A 16,380-nucleotide genomic window follows, 5' to 3' on the forward strand; every position below is an offset into this window, starting at 1 on the left:
AAAAAAAAAAAAAAAAAAAAAAAGAGTAATCGGCTGGTTGCGGTGTTGGGCTGGTGGATTTCCAGGGAAGACAGCCCATGAAGCTGCTGCCTCCTCACTGTGTCCTCTCATGCTGTTCGCTGTCCCCCAGGCCTGCGGGGGGCCATCCCCTACGCCCTGAGCCTGCACCTGGACCTGGAGCCCATGGAGAAGCGGCAGCTCATTGGCACCACCACCATCATCATTGTGCTCTTCACCATCCTGCTGCTGGGCGGCAGCACCATGCCCCTTATTCGCCTCATGGACATCGAGGATGCCAAGGCACGCCGCAGGAACAAGAAGGACGTCAACCTCAGCAAGACGGAGAAGATGGTCAGTATCACGCACCTGCAGGTGGGGCAGGGGGCTGGCCTGCTGCACAGCTGATGGTCCCCACTGTCAGGAAATGGGGAGATGAGCCTTGCTTTGAGGATGCCCAGCACCTCCACACACACGTCACACGCACACACACCGGTCGTCCCCCACTGAGAAGGAGGTGACAGAACTTGAGTTCTGAAGCATGGCTCTTGGAGGGGGGTGTCTGGCAACTTTGTGACCTGCCGCAGCCAGGGAGGCTGTGGGCGACCCCATCTGCTCCCTCTCTGAAGCTCCATAGGGCACCACAGGAGTCTGGGCCTATGCCACCCTCCCAGCAGTGCCTCTGCCCTGCCAGCAGCTGAAACACCTGTCAGGGCCCAGGCTTGAGGGTTTCAAAATCCCATCATTCCCTAGTATGGTTTTACTAAAAACCACCTGTTAGGGGCCTGAGGAGGGGAGGACGGCTTGCAGTGGCTGTGAGGCCCTTGAGAGGGGTACTCCTCCAAGGACAGATATGGTGTGGGGTTGGAGGTACCCAGGCCCCAGCTGTAGGGAGAGCTGAGGCTCTGCAGCCTGCCCACCTGTTCTTCCTACAAGCCACTGCCCCTGCCACCAAGCTGCCTTCCTGCCCTGTCTTCTCCCTCAGGACCTCTATGCAAAGCTAGGCCCTCTGACCAAAGCAGAGGCTGCTGTAGGCTCCAGCCCAGAGCATCCCCTGCCAATCATGCATTTCTGGACATGCATCTCTTTCTAGTTCCCGTATGCTAGGCCTCAGTAACTTTAATCAGTCATCAGAGGCTCAGGAGTCCTCACGTGGCCATCCACGGCTAACATTGGAGTCAGGGCTGGCAAGACCATGGCCTCCAGTCTCCAAACTGGGTGCCTCAGCCAGTGCAGTGCTGCTGGGAGGAAAGTTCCAGATGGCTGTGAGGCCTGGCTCTGCAGAACTTCCATCACACTAAGAGGCCCTTTGCCCCCAACCCCTATCTACCAACTTTTTTGTTTTTCACAAAAGCTCTAGCTTAGGTCTTTCTGGGTATCAGAATTGGTGGGGGGCTTGCTACACACAGGCTGCTGGGTCTGTCACCAGCATCTCATAGGTCTGGCATGGGGTCCGAAAGAATTTGTGTTTCTTCTTTATTTCCGAGACAGGGTCTCACTCTGTTGCATAGGCTGAAGTGCAGTGGTACGATCATGGTCGCCCACTGCAGCCTGGACCTCTTGGGCTCAAGCAGTCCTCTCACCTCAGCCTCTGGAGTAGTTGGGACTCCAGACAGGCGTGACCCCACCCAGCTAATTTTTTTCTTATTTTTAGTAGAGACAGGGTCTGACCATGTGGCCTAGGCTAAGAATTTGCGTTTCTAACAAGTTGCCAGGTAGTACTGCTGCAGCCAATCCTGTGAACACGCTTGGCGAAGCACAGCACTAGCAGAAATAGGACAGTTCCTCTGAGGATGAACCGCTGAGTTTCTGGAATGTTTTCTGTGGCAGTCAATGTGCTTGCATTTTCCTTCATATTGTCCCAATAGGCTGCCTGGAAACTGGTGCTTTCATTATACCCATTTTGCAGATGAGAATGCTGAGGCACCAAGAGAATCAGATCAGACAGCTGCGGGCTGTCTCCCGAGCCTGCGTTCTTCACCACCACACTGATCAGCAGTCCTCAAAATGGGGTCCCCAGACTAGCAGCATCACTGGAAACCTGTTAGATCTGCAGATTCCCAAGCCCACTCAGATCTACTGAATTAGCACCTCTGCAGGTGGCTCCGGTGGGCTCAGTATTTTGTGGTTTCACAAGCCCCCCAGGTAGATTCTAATACAGACCCGTGTTTGACAACCACTGCTTCACAGCATCTAAATGCCCTCCCCTCCCCTGCCCTCATCTCCCCTGCCCTCATCTCCCCTCCCTGCTCCTGCCCTGCACCCTCTCCCCCACACCCCCGCCACCACCTGCACCTGTGGCCCCACCAAGGCTCCTGCAGCAGAACGGGCGCTGCACTCAGAGCCTGTCTGCTTTGCTCCTACCTCTTCACCTCTGGCCCTCCCCTCCACATGGGGTCCTTTTCTCATCCCTCTCCAATTCCTACAGGATGTGTCCCTCTCCCCTCTCGTCTCCTGACTTGATTGGCAAAAGCCTGTCCACGGTGGGGTCCTAGCTAATAGAGCCACAGGCAGAGAGACAAAAAGCCTCCCTGTGCAATTTGCTGCTAATGAAAAGCCCAGAACAGCAGTTCCGGTCCTGGTTGCATGACAGAATCACCCAAAAAGCTTGAAAAGCTTAAAACCCAAGCCCCAGCCCAGTCCTTCTGTTTTAGCTGTCCTAGGTGGGGTCCTGGGCATCCATTGTGCCCTGAGGGACCTTCCCGCCTCCCTGCGGGCTCCCAGGAGGCCATCTGCTGCCCATCGTCACCCTGCACTGATGGTCAAGTGGAGTTAGGATTGGGGACACTGGCGGCCTGGGTGGTGTGGGGTCTTCCAGAGGTGCCCCCGATGGTGCCCGCTGATGGCCATCGGGCTGCCTTTCTTCCCTGCTCAGGGCAACACTGTGGAGTCGGAGCACCTGTCGGAGCTCACGGAGGAGGAGTACGAGGCCCACTACATCAGGCGGCAGGACCTCAAAGGCTTCATGTGGCTGGACGCCAAGTACCTGAACCCCTTCTTCACTCGGAGGCTGACGCAGGAGGTGGGATACTGGCCAGGCCACACTTTGTGGGGGTCCCTTGCCTGCCTCCTTCAGGACCTGTGGTGGCCCAGGGTGGGGTGGAGGAAGAGTGGGGGGGCAGAAAGTCTCACGTGGGCCCGCCAGGCCGCCGCCTCCTGATCTGGAGGCTGGACGTGCTTGTGGAACTCGGCATCTGCTGTTTTTCCTTCGCTGCCACGTTCAGGGCGAGGTTAATAATAGATTTGTTAACACAGTTTGGTTTTCCTGGATGACAGACGGGGTATCGATCAGCTACTGAATCAGAGCTGAGGAATTTCAGACACACCAGGACCTCAGGCTGTGGCCCAAGGCTGCCCCCAGCTCAGGCCTCTGGTTCTGTCCCTCGGGGCACTGTTGGCTTCTCTTTAGTTGGAGGCCTTGCGTAGGGGTGGGGCTCTTCCTGCGGCTGCCTGCTTTGTTTCTGTGCAGGCCCATTTTCCATTCTCGGGCAGGCCTGATAGCTGCCAGTGTGTGCGCTCTTCCGGAGCCAGGCAGCTCCAGTGACTGTGACCACAACTGCTTCCTTCTTCAGCATCCCGTGCAGTGGATGCAGCTGTCTCCCTGACAGCTGAGGAGATGGAGGCCCAAGGGGGTGCAGTAACCCCTTGAGGTCACAGCCAATACGGGCATAATTGGGAGCAGAGCTAAGTGTGTCTGACTCCAGAGACCACATTTTCAACCTCATGCCATGCTACCTCCTCCTTTCTGAATGACACCTCCTGTGATCTCCACCCCTACAAAGAACAATCCCAGCTCAGTTTGTTCAATTGAAGCTGAAGTTGCCTGTGGCCATCACCCTACCTCCTACCTCCTCCCCAGACACCCCACCCAAGGGCACCCAGCGGCCTCCCCTCCCTTCCTTGGCCCTGCCCCCGACGGCTTGGTTGTGTCTCTCGACCCAGGACCTGCACCACGGGCGCATCCAGATGAAAACTCTCACCAACAAGTGGTACGAGGAGGTACGCCAGGGCCCCTCCGGCTCCGAGGACGACGAGCAGGAGCTGCTCTGACGCCAGGTGCCAAGGCTTCAGGCAGGCAGGCCCAGGATGGGCGTTTGCTGCCCACAGATACTCAGCAGGGGCCTCAAAGAGGTGCGTGCATCCAGCAGCCCCTTCAGGACTCCGAACATAGAGGGCGGGGCGAGGTACTGGCTGCAGAGTCACCTTAGACCAGAACTTGCCAGGCCTCTGGAGCCAGGTGACTTCTTGGGAAACTGTCATCTCCCGACTCCTCCCTGACCCAGCCTCTGCTCAGTGTGGCTCGTCGGCCCACAGAGGAGAGGGAGCACGGGGCCAGGTGCCAGTCGTCTGTGAAGCTGGGGCACCTACCCCGCCACCTGGAGGACCCCTGTGGCCCCCTGCCTAGAGCACCATCTACAGGTGTGCCATTCCCCAGCCACTGCCTTCATCCTGCCCCCACCGGACTGGCAGAGCCAGGGGTCAGCCACCTGCCTTTGAGTCATCAAGATGCCTCCGCAGCCACAATTCTGACCTAAGTGACAGAGCCCAGAAATCTTGAAAACCTCCCACTGCTCTTTGTGATACTTCTTGTGCTCCCTCAGAGAGAGGGAGAGAAACGGAATGACCTTTTTTCCTTTACCTGATTGGCACTTCTCAGCCTGTCTCCCTGGACAGCAGGCGGCTGCTGCCCTTCTCTGGGCATCTTCTGAATGTTTACACTGGTACCTTCTGGTATCTTCTTTAGAGCCCCCTGCAAGCTGCAACCCAAGGCTTTTATCTTGCAGGGTCAGAGCGCCCTCTAGAGGGAAAAGCTAGAGGCACAGGGTTTCTGCCGGCCCACAACTGCTGTCTTAATTAGGTTTAAATTCATGCATTTTACAGCAAAGTGCTGAGAGCCTCGTAGTCACCTCCTGCCATCTGATCTCCCTCCCCACCATTCCCATACTCAGTTGTTCTTTTGTCTAACCGGAGGCCACTGTGCCGAGGCCCTGCGGTGTCTGCTCACTGCTGCCATCTTCGCTGCTAATCAGGGTTCCATCCTCTTTCCCCTCTCCCAGTTCCCTACCACATTGGATCCCATTTGTCACCCATGCTAGGGTCCCCAAAGCACTGGGGCAGGGGCCAGAGCAGCAGCACCCAGTGCTCCCCCGTCCCACCCCGACGTGGAGTCAGAGGCAGATGCTCCACGCACACACACCCCAGCCCTGTCCCAGGGGCCCGGCCCCCTCAGCCATCTCAGGGTGAGGAGCTGTCAGTCATGTCCAGATGGAATGGAGTCACTGACTCGCATCCTCTCCTCACCTCCCCTTTGACAAGCCTCAAACTGCTCAGCTCATCGAAGGGCCATTGCCAACTTCCGTATGTGGTTCTGGGTCCCAGGGAGCCTTGGAACCTGGCTCCCTGGGGTGGTTTAATTCACCATGTGCATTCCTGCTTCTCTGGGGACACAGTGGGCCAGCATGGGCCCTGGGCTGGAGCAAACGCATCTCCATCTCTTCCACCTCAGACGGTGTGGCTCCGGATATCAGGAGGGACTGACCTCAGGACCCGTGCCAGGAACAAGAGGCCAGGCCCGATCCTGCCACCTCGCCTTGCCCCTGAAGTGAGAGCAGGCCAGCCGGGCAGGAAGCACGCTGTTTACTTTTTGCATGAAAAGTAAATTTGTACTTGATAGAGCTAAAATATGATCTTTTTAAATCTCTCAACCCCATAATTTGAGCCATTGCCTTGCTTAATTTTGGTCTCCACCATTTCCTTTTAGTGGAGAAGAGAGGAAGTCAGAGGGTGGGGACCTTTGCCTGCCCCTGGGCGAGTGGGGGCACGGATCTGAGACCAGATTGTTCTTGCGCCCCTGCCAGAACTCACTCTCCCCTGAAGTTTAGGGTCCCATCTCCCAGATGTAAGTTGCTTTGCAAACTCAGTTGTTTGCCAGGATTTCTTTCTTTCCTAATCTTAAATTGACAGATAAAGCAACGAAGAGTCAGATCCCATTTCCGTCTGCCCCCTCACCGCCAGGTGTGATAGCCCCAGCCACGCCACACCTGGCCTCACGCTTTCAGCTGAGACCTGAAAAGGATGCTGTGGCGGAAGAGCATGTGGGGCTTGGTGGGGGGCCCTAGCATTTGTAGGGGGCAGAGGGGGTGGCGGGACCTTTCCCAGGAGGTACCAGCACCTGCCTTGATCTCCTGTGAGCCTCCTCTGCCCCTGGGCGGCCAGGTGAGGTCAGCAGCCTGGGAGAGTGCCCCCAAGAGATAAGGACAGCCCGTGTTCCTCGGCAGTCTTGACTCGCCTTGGTAACAAAAGGCCATAGAAGTCTGTTTTTCTGGGTCAGTTTTTTTCAAATGTCTTTGCCTGAGAATAACAAATTGCTGCTGTCTACCTTTAGCACACCCGATAATTCTATTTGGGGCAGTGAATGTGCAGAAGATATAAAAATATGCAGCTTAACTATATCTTCTTGCATGTGTATTTATTTTCTTCTGGGTCTAGGCCGTGGGACAGGAGAACTGTGGCGTGTAGGAGGAATACTTCAGGGTGAGTGAAGGCTGGAGCCAGGGAGCACTGGGGGAAACCAGCCTTTAGCCAGCAGTCCCTCCACCACAGGCACTGCTGTGTGGAACCAGTTCTTGGAATAAATCCCATGCTTTCTGCAGCCTGTAGTTGTTATGACCCCTCGGAACAACCACCCCGTGACTTGTGTGAGGTCTCGCAAGGAAAGGGGCTGGCTTCTAGGTTCCCGAGATAAGTTTGCTGGGGGCTGGGCCAGGGCCAGGCTAAGTGTGGCTCAGTTCCATCATCTAGAGCTCAGACACTCTGCCCAGAGGCAGAGCTGAAGCCCTGTCGGCCCCTACCCTAAGCCAGCCACCCCTCTTCACAGTGGGTGGACTGGGCTGGGCCAGCCGGGCTGGCTGGCTGGCATGAGGCCAAGGGGCAGGCCTGAGCGCCAGAGTCACCCAGGTTAGCCCACAGGATTCCTTTTTGTGCCATGGAATGCCAAAAGATGGGTGACTGGGGACCCTTCTTAAAACCCTTGGCAAGGGTGCCATCAGCACGGCCTGGCCTCATGAAGTCTCGGGTCCGTGTTCCCACGGGGCGCACATGCTTACAGAGTCCTCAGCAGGTGGCCGAGGCCAGGCCTCTTCTGCTGAGGAGGGTGCAGGCTGGGGTGTGGGTGTGGCCTGGGGTGGCTCAGGGCCGGAACTGCTGCCTGATTCCTGTGTGGGGAGAAGCTCAGTGGCCATTGGCTGCCACTGACAAGGATTTCACATGCAGAAGAGAAAAGGTCTCCCTCTGCCCCCCAGATTCCCTGCCGAGTGAGTGTGTGCTGCCCTTGCTGGGGGCAGGTAGGAAACCCTGAGCTTCCTGATGCAGTCATGAAGCAGTGTCCTTGGGAAGGCGTCTCCAGAGCTCCGGGCCCTCGGCCTAATGCCCTCCGTCTCAGTCAGACAAAGTCTTCAAGAGAATGAAGAGCCAGCCCCCTTCCATTTAGGCTCCTGCCATTTCCCAGACAGTTCTCCAACAGTTGAGGGGCTTCACTGTTAGCAGGCATGTAACAGAAGGAGGAAGACTAATACACACCCTGCCCCGTCCCATCCCCCTCCCCCGAGCCATTTTCTTGCTGTGCTCTCTGGTGCCCTTGAGTTGGTCTCCCTGGCTGCTCTGCGGGGGCTTCACTGGCTTTGGTGGAATGCGAAGTGCTCGTGAGCAGTGGGCCTGTGACTGGATAGGAAGATGTGCATCCGTGGTCAAAAGTCACCTGCCAGCCCTGCAGAGTCAGAGCCTCAGGCCGGGATGGGGAGGCCCCCCTACTCCCATCTGGATGGTGGGCACAGCCTGGCTTATACCAAAGGCATTGACGGTTTCTCCAAATAGGGATCTGCAAAGCTTGAATTGTCCTCAAGATGGCAAAGCTTGAATTGTCAAGATGGATGTGAATCTTACATTCGTTTTCATCATTTCCTATGTAAAAATGAAGAGTGCTGGGTTTTTGTTTTAAGAAGCATTATGAAGGCCAGACGTACTCATTTTTCTCCCGCAAGTGAGCGGTGAGAGGCCCCTGTTAGGCCCGTTTCCTCAGCAGTGCTGTGCTGCTGTCTTGATGGGGCTTCGGGCTGGGGGGGGAAAGTGGGTCAGAGGTGGGGGGCCTGTGGCTGCCATGCGGGAGCCCCTGCACCATCTCGGACTCTTTAAGGGAGTCAGGAATAGATGTGTGAACAGTCGTGTCACTGGATGCCTATTTAGAAATAAAGTGTATGCTGCTGAATCGGAGCCAGTGTCTGTTCATGTTCAGGTGGCTTTGCAGATGCACAGGTCACACCTCCTAGACTGGGCTCTGTGGCACACAGCTATCCAGCCCCTGGGCCGGTGGCAGCCATGTCACCAGGAAGTGCAGTGTTTAGGAGCAGGGCTGGGTCAGGGCAGCCTGTGTCTGGTTCCCACCTTTGGCCCTCAGTGAGGAGCATGTGAGGCTCAGCCACCAGCCCGGCTCAGCTTCTCACGATGCTGGGAGCCCTTCCTCCCTGGGTTCGCGGGCTGTCCGCCCGGGCTGCAGGGCCGCCTGACCTCCTGCTCGGGGCTTGTAGATCAGTGCCCCACAGGCCTTTGCCTGATGGTGAAATGGGGAACTTCTGTCACTGAACCTGCCCTCCCGCAGGAGTGGGGGCATCCATAGCCTCTGATCGGAGGTGGTGGCGAGTGGGGGAAGAAGGGTCACGAATTCATCTATACCCCCACGTACTTCCAAAGGCATCGAAGCTACTGATGGTAACAGGCATGAACCAAAAATGCTTGTGATATAAAATGAAACCAGTCAGGAGCAGCTGTCCTGGCCCCGGCCACGGGGCAAGAGCTGAGTTTCCTGGTTTCTTCCCACCCTGTGCCCACCCTAGGGGAGACTCCCAAGGCCACAGGGGGCTCGCCTTGGTCCGCGTTTGGTGGAAACCCAGATTCAGAGAAATACTTCTCCACCATAATAAAAACTGCAAGTGTGATGACAAGTGGTAGCTGACACTTGGCCTCAGTGTCAGGGAGGCACCACGAGAATGATGAGAACTCTGGCTGACAGAAAGCAGAATTTTCCAGGCCAGGCCTGCCTGTGAGGGCGGCTGGGAAGCGGGGCTGTGTCGTGCTGAGCAGTGTCAGCTGGGACAGAACGCAGTGCTGGCAGCAAAGGTAGGGGGTGGTCCTGAGTGGGCACCTTGTTCCCACGAAGGGAACAGGGCATGTTTCATTTGTATTTCAACCTTCTCAACTCCTAGAGAAAGCTCTTAGGGTAGAGGGGAGCAATTGAGGCAAGAAATATTTTCCTTAGAGGCTGGAAAGCTGGCAGGAGGCTGGAGGGTCACGCACAAAGTTGAGGGCCCTGTAACCTCTGATTATTCCATAGGGCACTAGGGGAATGAAGCTGGCCTGTAGCGGGGACCCACTGCCTCTTGGAGGCAACCCCCCACCCCAGGCAAGGGACAACACAGCCCTCTGGCTCTAGCCAGAGCAGATGGGAGACACGAAAGGCAGTGGGGGTCAGGGGTCAGTACAGTCATCTCAAGGCCCTGGGTGACAGGAAGTGCCCCATAAATGGGGGCCCTCTTTGTGAGTATCTGTGGACCTGCAGGAGAGCAGGCAGGCGTCAGCCACACTCCCCCTGCCTGGGGAGACCACCTGGCAGACCTGCGGGTCTTAGCATCAGTCGGGACCAGTCCAGTGCTGGGCACAGAAGGAGCTTCTGCGCATACAGGCAGCTGCCAGCTGATACCCTGATGTAAATGAGGAAGAAAATAAGTCTTTGCTTAGAAAAAAAAAGGCCACAAAAATGTAGTTTGTTCATTTTGTGGCGAAGATGAGCCATATACTCCTAGCTGCTGTTGGGAGGGCAGCTAGCTCACACTCTCCAGAGGACACTCTCCAGAGGCCACTGTGGTGACAGCTCTCCAAAGCCTGAAAACGGCCCAGCAGTTCCACTCATGGGGCAAAAGGAAAGTGCATGGAAATTGCACTCCAAGAATGGCCATCCTGGCAATATCTGAATGAGGAAAAATGGAAAACAACTTCTTTGTCCATGAATGGGGGATTGGTGAGATAAATAACGATAGAATATTTACCAACAATTCAAGATTCTAAGGATGTGGAAAAACGTTTAGAATGTTATCAGGCCAGCATTTTACCACCTTTAGAGAGAGAGAAGCATTTCACCCTCTCCTTAAATGCTATTCAAGATTTCAAAATGACTAAAAATGAAAGTAGAAATTTTAGTACATCCTTTTATAAAAATACACATACTGGTACTCCAGCACACACCCATTCATCCCTAATATGGAAGACCTGGTGGTTCCTTTCAACCACCACTTCTTCCCTGGGCCCTGCTGTCTTTGCTAAGAGAACCCATGTGGTTCGTGTAATGAGTGACTGGATGCTTCAAGGGGAAACAGAGCCGGTTCTCAGTTCAGGCTATTCCTGGTCATTCCCTCTACTTGTCTGAGATTGGCTGAGGTATGGGTCTATGACCTTATTTGGCAGGAGAATAAAGCGATTAAACACACACACACACACACACACACACAAAACGGAGTCTCGCTCTGTCACCCAGGCTGGAGTGCAGTGGCACGATCTCAGCTCACGGCCACTGCAATCTTTGCCTCGTGGGTTCAAGCGATTCTCCTGTCTCAGCCTTCCAAGTAGCTGGGACTATAGGCCCCCGCCACCACGCCCGGCTAATTTTGTATTTTTAGTAGAGATGGGGTTTCACCATGTTGGCCAGGCTGGTCTTGAACTGCTGACCTCAAGTGATCCACCTACCTCGGCCTCCCAAAGTGCTGGGATTATAGACTTGAGCCACCGCATCCGGCCGATTATAGGTAACTTTTAAAATCTTGCTGTTTGCATATGTTTTCTATTTCTCTCATAAAGAATATATATTAATTCAATAATAAGGAACTCACATGTTCTTTGACCAGAACTAGAGGAGCAGCGCATTAGATGGAGTGACGTGAAGGCCCCTAGGGAAACAGGTGAGGGTCCAAACTGATGCAGTCACCATGGGGAGGGTGGCGGCCCTTCCACCCACGATTCCTCTCCTAGCCCTGAGGCAAAGATTGGCAAATTACTGCCTGTGGCCCAAATCCAGCCTGCCTCCTGTGTACTACCTAAGAGCTAAAATGGTTTTAACATTTTGAAAGGTTGGGGGAAAAAACAGAAGAATAAGGCCAGGTGTGGTGGCTCACACCTGTAATCCCAACACGTTGGGACGCCAAGGCAGGAAGACTGCTTGAGCAGGAGTTTGAGACCAGCCTGGGCAACATAGGGAGACCCTGTCTCTATATGTAATTGAAAAAAACTAACTGGCATGTTGGTGTACACCTGTGGTCCCAATTACTTAGGAGGCTGAGGCAGGAGGACCACCTGAACTCAGGAGGTCAAGGCTAAAGTGAACTATGATCGTGCCATTGCACTGTAGCCTGGGTGATAGAATGAGACCGTGTCTCAAGAAAAAAAAAAAAAATCATAGATTCACAAGAAGTTGCAAAAAAAAAAGTACAGAAAGGTCCCATGTACCCTTCACCCCATTACCCCCAGTGGTAACATCTTGCACAACTACAGAATAGTTTCACAACCAAGAAACTGGCATTGCCACAGTCCACAGATCTTGTTCCAACTTCACTAGTTTTACAGGCACTCGCATGTGTATGTTTAGTTCTGTGCGAGTTTATATTGTGTAGATTCGCATAACCACCATCACAGGGAAGTTTCTTTTTTATAGAAGTATTCCAGCTGCCAAACAAAGAAGAAATCATTGAATTAGAATATTTCTATTTTGTAACTTCCGGTGAAATAATGGATCTAAGTGGGAAGTAACAGCCTTAATAGCTAATTCCCCAAAGGGAGAGAACTCAACATTATATGCCTCCGGACGAGAGAATATGCATCAAGTATTCTTACCACAGAGATCAAACCCAAATCCAAGCAAACCCCAAGAGCCAACTACCATGCAATGCATGCACACATTCAATACCCTTTCATGATAAAAACACTCAAAAAGCTAGGAATAGAGGGAAACTACCTCAACATAATACAGGCCATCTAGGATAACAGCTGACATCATACTCAATGGTGAATGACTGGAAGCTTATCCTCTAAGATCAGGAACAAGGCAAGGATGCCTGCATTCACCACTTCAATTCGATGTAGCACTGGAAGTTCTAGCCAGAGCAATTAAGCAAGAAAAAGAAATATAACCCAGTTGGTAAGGAAGAAGTTAAATTTATCTCACGGATGACATGATCTTATATGTAGACAACCCTAAAGATTCCACAAGAAAAAAAACTGTTCAAACTAATAAATTCAGCAAAGTTTCAGGATACAAAGTCAACACACAAAAGTCAGCTGCATTTCTATAAACAATGAACAATCAGAAAAGGAAATTAAGAAAAAAATCCCATTTATAATAGCATCAAAAAGAATTAAATAGGAATAAATTTAACCAAGCAGCAAAAAAGACTTGTACACTGAACATTATAAAACATTGCTGAAAGAAATTTTAAAAGACACAAATAGAGCCAGGCATGGTGTCTCATGCCTGTAATCCCAGCACTTTGGGAGATCAACACAGGGGGATCACTTGAGGCCAGGAATTCAAGACCGGCCTGGGCAACACAGTGAAACCCTGTTTCTACCAAAAAAAAAATTAAGAATTAGCCATGCATGGCACATGCCTGTGGTGCCAGTTACTTGGGAGGTTGAGGTGGGAGGATCTCTTGAGCCGAGAGTTCAAGGCTGCAATGAGCCATGATTGCACCACTGTACTCCAGCCTGGGTGATAGAGCGAGACCCTGTCTCAAAAAAAAAAAAAAAAAATCTATACTGCCGAAAGTGGATCTACAGATTCAATGCAATCCCTATAAATGGCATTTTTTACAGAAATAGAAAAATAAAACCATCCTAAAACTCATATGGGATCTCAAGGGACCCTGAATAGCCAAAACAATCTTAAAAAAGAACAAAGTTGGAAGCCTTACACTTCATGATTTCAAAACATATTACAGAGCTACAGTAATCAAACTAGTGTGGTACTGGCATGAAAACAGGATACACACTCATAGACCAATGGAATGGAATAGAGAGCCCAAAAATAAACCCTCACATATATGGTCAAATGATGTTCCACAAAAGTACCAAAACCACTCAATGGAGAAAGGACTGTCTCTTCACCAGATAGTGTTGGGAAAACTGGACATTCATAAGGAAAAGAATGAAGTTAGACCCCTACCCTATTCTGTATACAAAAATTACCTCAAAATAGATTAAAGACGTAAATGTATGACCCAAAACTATAAAGACAACTAAGGGGAAACTTCATGACATTGGGTTTGGCAATTATTTCTTAGATATTATACCAAAAGCATAGGCAGTAAAAGCAAAAATAGACAAATGGGATTACATCAAACTTTTTTTTTTTTTTTTTTTTGAGACAGTCTCGCTCTGTTATCCAGGCTAGAGTGCAGTGGCACAATCTTGGTTCACTGCAGTCTCTGCCTTCTGGGTTCAAGTGATTCCTCTGCCTCAGCCTCCTGAGTAGCTAGGATTACAGGGGTTTCACCATGCTGGCCAGGCTAGCCTCAAACTCCTGATCTCAGGTGATCTGCCAGCCTCAGCCTCCCAAACTGCTAAGATTACAGGTGTGAGCCAGCCGGCTACATCAAACTTTTAAACTTTTGCACATCAAAAGAAACAACGGAATGAAAAAGATAACCTATGGAATGGGAGGAAATATTTGTAAATCATGTATCTGATAAGGGATCAATATCCAGACTATATAAAGAACTGCAAATAAAAAATAAAAAATTTACCCTAAAGTGGGCAAAGGGCTGGGCACAGTGGCTCATGCCTGTAGTCCCAGCATTTTAGGAGGCCAAGATAGGAGGATAATTTGAGCCCAGGAGTTTGAGACAAGCCTGGGCAACATAGAGAGATCCCGTCTCTATTTTAAAATAACAAAATTAAAGGTGAGCAAAGGACTTGAATAGACATTTCTCGAAAGAAGATATATAAATGGCCAAAAAGCATATGAAAAGATGCTCAACATCACTAATCATTAGAGAAATATGAATCAAAACAATAAGATATCATCTCACCCCATTAGGAAGGCTGCTATAAAAACAAACCCCAGAAAATAACAAATGTTAGCAAAGATGTGGAGAAATGGGGACTCTTGTACTGTGGGTGGGAATATAAAATGGTACCGCTGGCCGGGCGTGGTGGCTCAAGCCTGTAATCCCAGCACTTTGGGGAGCTGAGGCAGGTGGATCACTTGAGTCCAGGAGTTTGAGACCAGCCTGTGTATATATGTTGAAACCCCTCTCTACTAAAAATACAAAAAAATTAGCCGGGCACAGTGGCGTGCCTCTGTCGTCCCAGCTACTGGGGAGACTGAGGTGGGAGGATCAACTGAGCCTGGGAAGTCGAGGCTGCAGTGAGCCAAGATCGTGCCAACTGTATTTTAGCCTGGGTAATCGGAGTCAGACTCTCTCTCAAAAAAATAAAAAAATATTAAGTTCAGGGGTACAATAAGAAAATTAATAAAATAAAATAAAATGATAAAATGGGTACAGCTGCTATGGAAACAGTATGGAGACTCCTCAAAACATTAAAAATAGAACGCCGTATAGTCCTGCAGTTCCACTTGAACCGCCTCCTCCTCCTCACACAGGACCTGAAACGTGTTGCCAGCGGAGATCCGCATGTCTGAAAACCTGGACCTACTCTCCTCCCTTAAGCTCACCGCTGCCTTAGTTCAGTGATTTCCTCTTATCCCTCGTTTATGAAGCTGCAGCCTGGAATCACACCCATAAGAAGTGTTTATTTTTCTACTTTTGCACAGTATGTGCAAATAAACCGTAGGAAATTGGGGGTGAACAGAGAGAAGAACTACCCCCAGTGCTAAAACAACAAGCAGGCTGAAATAAACATTTAGGCTCTGGCAAACTCTAAAGGACAAACAACCCAGTTTCCTCAACAAACACGTCACAAGAAGAAAGTCAGATGTGATGGTAATACTATCTCAGCCTGTTCAGGCTTCAAAATACCATCGACTGGGTAGCTTTGATCCGACAAAAATGTATTTCTCTTAGTTCTGGAGGCTGACAAGTCCGAGATTAAGGCACTGGCAGATTCAGTGTCTGGCAAGGGCCCAATTCCTGGTTCACAGACGGTCATCTTGCCGGGTCTTTTTGTGCTGGGAGAACTCCATTCTCTTCAGCCCTTGTGAGGGCACCCACCCCATTCATGAAAGCCCCATCCACATGACCTCATCACCTCCCAAAGTGCCCTCCTAATACCAGCACACTAGGGGGATTAGGTTTCAACATTGTTTTTGGCGGGGGGGAGAGGGGACATAGGCAGTCCATAGCAGGTATCATGTTTTAAAAACCCTTGTCTTTTAGATAAACACTGAAAAATTCACAAATGAGATAGATGTCAAATTTGCTTCAGAGGAGTTCAGGAGCAGGGAAGTGGATGGCCAGGGTAGAGACAAAACCAGATTGGCCTCAAGTTGGTAACTAACTGTTCGATTGCTGAAGCTTGGATTCATTATACTAGTTTCACTTTTTTGCTTGTTTTTGTTTTTCTCGTTGTTGTTGTTGTTGTTGTTGTTGTTTGAGACAGGGTCTCGCTCTGCTGCCCAGGCTGGAATGCAGTGGCACCATCACAGCTCAGTGAAGCCTGGAACTTCTGGACTCAAGTGATCCTCCCACCTCAGCCTCCCAAGTAGCTGGGGACCAAAGGCATGTGCCACCATGCCCATCTAATTTTTTTTTTAACGGGGTCTCACTATGTTGCCCAGATTAGCTTCACGTCTTTTGTAAACAAAAAGGTTTTAAAAATAGACAAACTGGGGGGAAAGTGACTTAAGTGACATAACGGTTTATTTTTCATATAACAGAACTAGAGGCAGGCAGCACGGGCAGGCCCTGGGGGCAGCCTCCAGAGCATCAGGGCCAGCTGCTGTACCTGCTGCCCACCCTTTCCTCGATTGGCCCCCTCAGCTTCACAGAGCAGCTCCATCTCCAGCCATCACAGCCATTCCAGCCAGGAAGAGGGGCGGGGTGGGAAGGGCAAGCTCCCTTCCTTGAAGGCCATGCCCAGACACCACACAAAGCACCTCTCCATCCAGGGACCAGACAGTCATCCGACCACATGTGGCTGCAGGAAGGCTATTATAGGTGGCCACAGATTTGAAAACCAGGGCTTCTACTACCAAGGGGGAAGGGATGGAGACTGGGGTACAATTTGGTGTCTGCCACAGCTCTCATCCCTGAGATTGGTAATCTGGCATCCCAGGTACCACAGATTGGTCAGCAGAGCTAATGCTGTCCAGCTGGTGGGCCCAATGAG

At 51.5% G+C, this 16,380-nt stretch overlaps 1 protein-coding gene across 3 annotated transcripts in view; it reads left to right on the forward strand.

Annotated features, from left to right (window-relative positions):
* SLC9A8 (solute carrier family 9 member A8) overlaps nt 1-8,265 on the forward strand; it is an 80,667-nt gene extending 72,402 nt beyond the window's left edge. For 2 of the 3 annotated variants that reach the window (XM_017888160.1, XM_017888161.1), the window contains 3 exons: nt 131-351; nt 2,873-3,019; nt 3,940-8,265. In XM_017888160.1, coding sequence (XP_017743649.1) covers nt 131-351; nt 2,873-3,019; nt 3,940-4,047 — 476 coding nt within the window. In that variant the 3' untranslated portion in view covers nt 4,048-8,265. The remainder of the gene's footprint in view (nt 1-130; nt 352-2,872; nt 3,020-3,939) is intronic. The other variant, XR_001888372.1, reaches the window with a different exon arrangement.
* Nucleotides 8,266-16,380: the final 8,115 nt, after the last annotated feature.

The sequence above is a fragment of the Rhinopithecus bieti genome, unplaced genomic scaffold (assembly GCF_001698545.2).
Source record: "Rhinopithecus bieti isolate Rb0 unplaced genomic scaffold, ASM169854v2 scaffold_15834, whole genome shotgun sequence".
NCBI classification, from domain to species: Eukaryota; Metazoa; Chordata; class Mammalia; order Primates; family Cercopithecidae; genus Rhinopithecus; species Rhinopithecus bieti.